This window comes from Scomber scombrus, chromosome 11, assembly GCF_963691925.1.
Source record: "Scomber scombrus chromosome 11, fScoSco1.1, whole genome shotgun sequence".
In the NCBI taxonomy this organism is placed as follows: domain Eukaryota; kingdom Metazoa; phylum Chordata; class Actinopteri; order Scombriformes; family Scombridae; genus Scomber; species Scomber scombrus.
The window spans coordinates 25,506,407-25,511,018 of NC_084980.1; the positions used below are offsets into that span (position 1 = coordinate 25,506,407).

Below are 4,612 nucleotides of genomic sequence, written 5' to 3' on the forward strand. Positions count from 1 at the left end.
CTTAAGGTTACTTCAACTGTTGAAATGACTTCCATAGACTATTTAGCGACACTATTAAGGCATCATCATTATTATAACTTTTTATTTATATAGCATTATTAATGAATTCACTGGCAAAATACTTAATTTAGATTGAGTTCCTTGTGTTGTCTGATTATTTGGCAATCATCTATGACAGTGGTTTTCAACCTATGGGCCGCGGCCCTCTAGTGGGCCGCGGAGGTATGGCAGGTGGGCCGCGAAATCCTTTTCTAAAAATCTAAAATATCATAGTTGTGTGGGACTGTGTGCCCAAAAATTAAAAAAAAGTTATTTCCTGAATTTTATGTATTGTTGAGTATGTCTTAAGAAGTATCTTTCAAAGCAAAGGGGGATGGTTGTGATTGGCTGCTGACTACAATCAGCTGCGGTTCGGACCGGTCGTTGTCATAGTGATGATAAAGCAAAGCTAGTTACCTAGCTAGCTTAAAAAAACAGCAGCAAAATGGATCGCTGGTTAGCAACAGGGCAACTTAAAAGAAGCGAGAGTAGTATTACAGATACAGAATCTACAAGTGATCATCCTGTTGCCAAACAAAAAAGAAAGGTCCGGCGAAAGTACAGCGATGAGTATCTGGGGTTGGGGTTTCATTGGACTGGCTCCGAGGCTGAACCACTACCGCTGTGTCTGGTGTGCTTGGAGACACTGTCAAATGAGGCTCTGAAGCCGTGTAAACTACGCCGTCATCTCGAAACAAAACATGGAGAGTATGTCACCAAGCCTCTTCAGTTCTTTGAGAACAAGCTGAAGGAATATCAGAGCAAGAAAAAAGTAATGGAAGGTCGGGCTATGGGCAATGACAACGCAATTGCAGTGGAAACATCGTACCTGCTGTCCGAGCTAATCGCTAAGACCGGAAAACCACACACTGATGGCGAGACTTTTCTTCTTCCAGGTACTAAAATTATAGTGGAGAAAATGTTGGGAGAGAAGGCATTACAGCCTATTAAACTCATTTCACTGTCGGACAATACTGTCAAACGCAGAATTGATGACATGGCAGACAATGTGCTAGATCAGCTGATACAGGACGTGAAAGCGAGCCGTTTCTATGCCATCCAACTGGACGAATCGACTGACATTGCCAACGTAGCGAACCTGCTTGCCTACATCCGATACGAAAAAAATGCGGAGATAAAGGAAGATTTTTTGTTTTGTAGACCTCTGCCAACCCATTCAACTGCTGAGGCAATTTTTGACGTCCTTAACACTTTCATCCTTTTAAATGGCATTGAGTGGTCCAAATGTGTTGGGCTGAGCACTGATGGAGCGCGTGCGATGCTGGGCCAGCACAGCGGAGTAGTCAGTCGAGTGAAAGCGGTGGCCCCTCTCGCCAGCTCTGTCCACTGCAGCATACACCGCGAAGCCCTGGCTGCAAAGAAAATGCCACTGGAGCTAAAGACTGTTTTAGACCAAGCAGTGAAAGCCGTGAACTTCATCAAGAGCCGTCCACTGCAATCACGTTTATTTGGCGTGCTCTGTGGAGAGATGGGCAGCGATCACACGCAGCTGTTGTTACACACTGAAGTGCGGTGGCTGTCCAGGGGCAAGGTGCTGACGCTCCTGTTCGAGCTTCGAGATGAAGTGCGCCTGTTCTTCCTCAACTCAAAGTTTGAACTTGCACATTGCTTCAATGATTTTGAGTGGCTGGCTAAATTGGCTTATCTCGCCGACATTTTCAGCCACTTGAATAGTTTGAATCTAGCTCTTCAGGGGTCAGCTGTCAGCGTGTTCAAGGTCCAGCACAAAGTGGAGGCAACCATAAGAAAACTCGCGCAGTGGAAGAAGCGAGTCGGCCAGGGGAATTACGACTCCTTTGAAAACATGTCAGATTTTCTGACAAAGGAGGAGACACGGCTTCCCAACACCGTGACGAATGCAGTGAAAGAGCACCTGGAGGGTTTGAAAACACAGCTGCGCGAATACTTCCCTGCCCTCGACGCGCAGTGCAGTTGGATCGAAAATCCGTTCGAAGTTCAGGACGAGGCCCTTGCTATCCTGAGCGCAAAAGAGCAAGACGGACTGTTGGATCTCTCCTGCGACACCGCATTGAAGCTGGTGTTCTTGCACAAGCATCTGATAAACTTTTGGCTGCATGTTGCCTCTGAGTACCCAGACCTGGCCGACAAAGCTGTGCGATACCTGATGCCATTTCCAACGACGTACCTGTGTGAGAGCGGGTTCTCTGCATTAGTGGCCGTGAAAACCAAGTACAGAAACAAACTGAATGTTGAGCCAGATCTTCGACTTCGACTTTCATCCATTGAGCCAGACATTAAGTATCTTGTTGGCACCATGCAACACCAGCCTTCACATTAGGTGCAATGTTTTGCTTTGCAATCATTTTCTCGGCAGATTATTGTTTATTAATACATACATCGGTTGGCATAGTAGGCCTAATACAAAGTAGTGATTTGCTAAATATTTCTGAATATTGAGTTCCCAGCATAGGCCTACTTCATATTAAGTTCAGTCCTTCTAGCCTACCTGAATGTTGACTTTTTCCACATTACAATAACATGCAATGTTAAGATTCCCCAATAACTTGAGATTAATACAAAAGTGATTTGTAGGACTAATATTGTTGAATACACAAGTGATCTTCCTACTCCATATGTTCAGTCCTAAGCCTAAATGTTGAAAATGTTTATTTTATATTTTTCAAATCAAAGTGATTAAAAACATTTTTTAGTTTTAATTACCCTGTGAAGAAGTTGAGAATACAAAGGTGATTTATAGGCCTAGGCTACTGTAGGCCTACACAAGTGAACTTCCTGCATATTTCATATTAAGCTCAATCTTAGGTCTAAATGTTGAATTTTCACATTAAAAATATACTTAATGCCATGTTATGATTTCCCTGTGAATATGCTGAGAATACAATTGAGAATATATTGTTAAATACACAAATGAGCTTCCTGTATACTCCATATTAAGTTAAGTCCTATGCCTAAATGTTCATTTTGTTTCACATCAAAATCATTTAATAAAAATGCTCTGTTATGATTTTTTGGCCTTTTTCATAATTCAAATCAGTCCCAAAGGTTACATTTTCCACATTAAAATGGCAGTGGTCTCAAAATGCATTAATTTGCTTCGGTATCTTTTATTGGGTCAAAGGTGGGCCGTGGACATTTAGGTGATTTCCAAGTGGGCCCTGAGCTGGAAAAGGTTGGGAACCCCTGATCTATGAAATTCTAGCTAGCTGCTGAATCCTTCTATCATGACGTGCACATATTCAATATGCTAATGCAAACAAACTTTAAACATCACTGATATACTTTGCACCAATTTATAGATTAAATAAAACTGCTACTCACCAATAAATACAAGCGTCCGTGATTTTCATTAAAATGCTCTGGACCAGTGGTCTCCAACCCTGCTCCTGGAGAGCTACTGCACTGCATGTTTTAGGTATCTCCCCACTCCAACACACCTGATTCTAATAATGAACTCGTTATCATGCAGCTGAAACTTGTCAATGGGCTTGATAACAAGTTCATTATTAGAATCGGGTGTGTTGGAGTGGGGAGATACCTAAAACATGCAGGGCAGTAGCTCTCCAGGAGCAGGGTTGGAGACCACTGCTCTGGACAATACAAATATTGTATTATAATAGTAATATTTATTAAATGATATTTTATTCCAACAGTGGTCAAACAAATGAAAGAAACCACATTTATTACAGCACCGGAGGTCAGGAGTGGATAAACCCGGTTGAAAGAGTGCCCGCCCGTATGCGATGCTCCTCGAAAAGCAGCGAACGCACCTGTTTACAGCTATGCAGAGATCCGCGAGCACAAGCTCCTTCAGCGCGAGAGGAAGAACTCGAGTTTGAGCGCAGGAAATCTGCGCGAGCAGCGTTGTGGACGAGTGCGAGGACACCGTGCGAGCATGCGCAGAGCAAATTTGAGCGCGAGAACAGTTTTGAGGGAAAATATCACAAAATCTGAGCATGAAATCAATAAATACTGCTCTCAAATCCATTTAATATGCTCTTGAATTAAGATAGGGAATAAACTCCATATCTGGCAGCCTGATTTACTCTTTGGGAGAGAGAGACATGTTGCTGCGTAGAGCACAGTGTAGGAATGAGTCGCTTAACAACCCTTAGCTACCGTTCGCGAGTCCTACCAGGCAGAATGAACAATTTTGCATTTTTACAAGGGGGTTGCAGATAGTCTCAGAAAGGCTTCATTTGATAATAACCTTATTAAGTAACCTTATTATTGAACTTTCACAGCAAATTTTATTTTATTTTAATATTTATGAAAGGAATCTTCAAAATGTGTCAAAGGCATTACATTACAGCAATACATTTGTTTCAATCCAAGTGAAAAATGGCTGAATGTGGATAATTATCTTTAAAGCCCCTTTCTCAAAAATAACGTTTGATGACAGCCAAACTTTGGAAGATCATCTCACTGAATATTTGGTGTAGAAAGATTATATTGGTATCGCTATAAAGCTGAGACTTCTTCATACAGTTCATACAGAAAACTCAACATGTGTTTTCATGGTCGAAGTGACACAACATTACAGAAACGTATTGCTGCCACGCCGGAAAAATAA

The 4,612-nt window shown here is 42.1% G+C and overlaps 1 protein-coding gene across 1 annotated transcript; it reads left to right on the top strand.

Annotated features, from left to right (window-relative positions):
• The first annotated feature begins 484 nt into the window (after nucleotides 1-484).
• Nucleotides 485-2,359, top strand: LOC133990075 (zinc finger BED domain-containing protein 5-like). The gene has a single exon (XM_062428254.1). It carries the CDS (start codon nucleotides 485-487, stop codon nucleotides 2,357-2,359), a length of 1,875 nt encoding a protein of 624 aa, XP_062284238.1.
• Nucleotides 2,360-4,612: the final 2,253 nt, after the last annotated feature.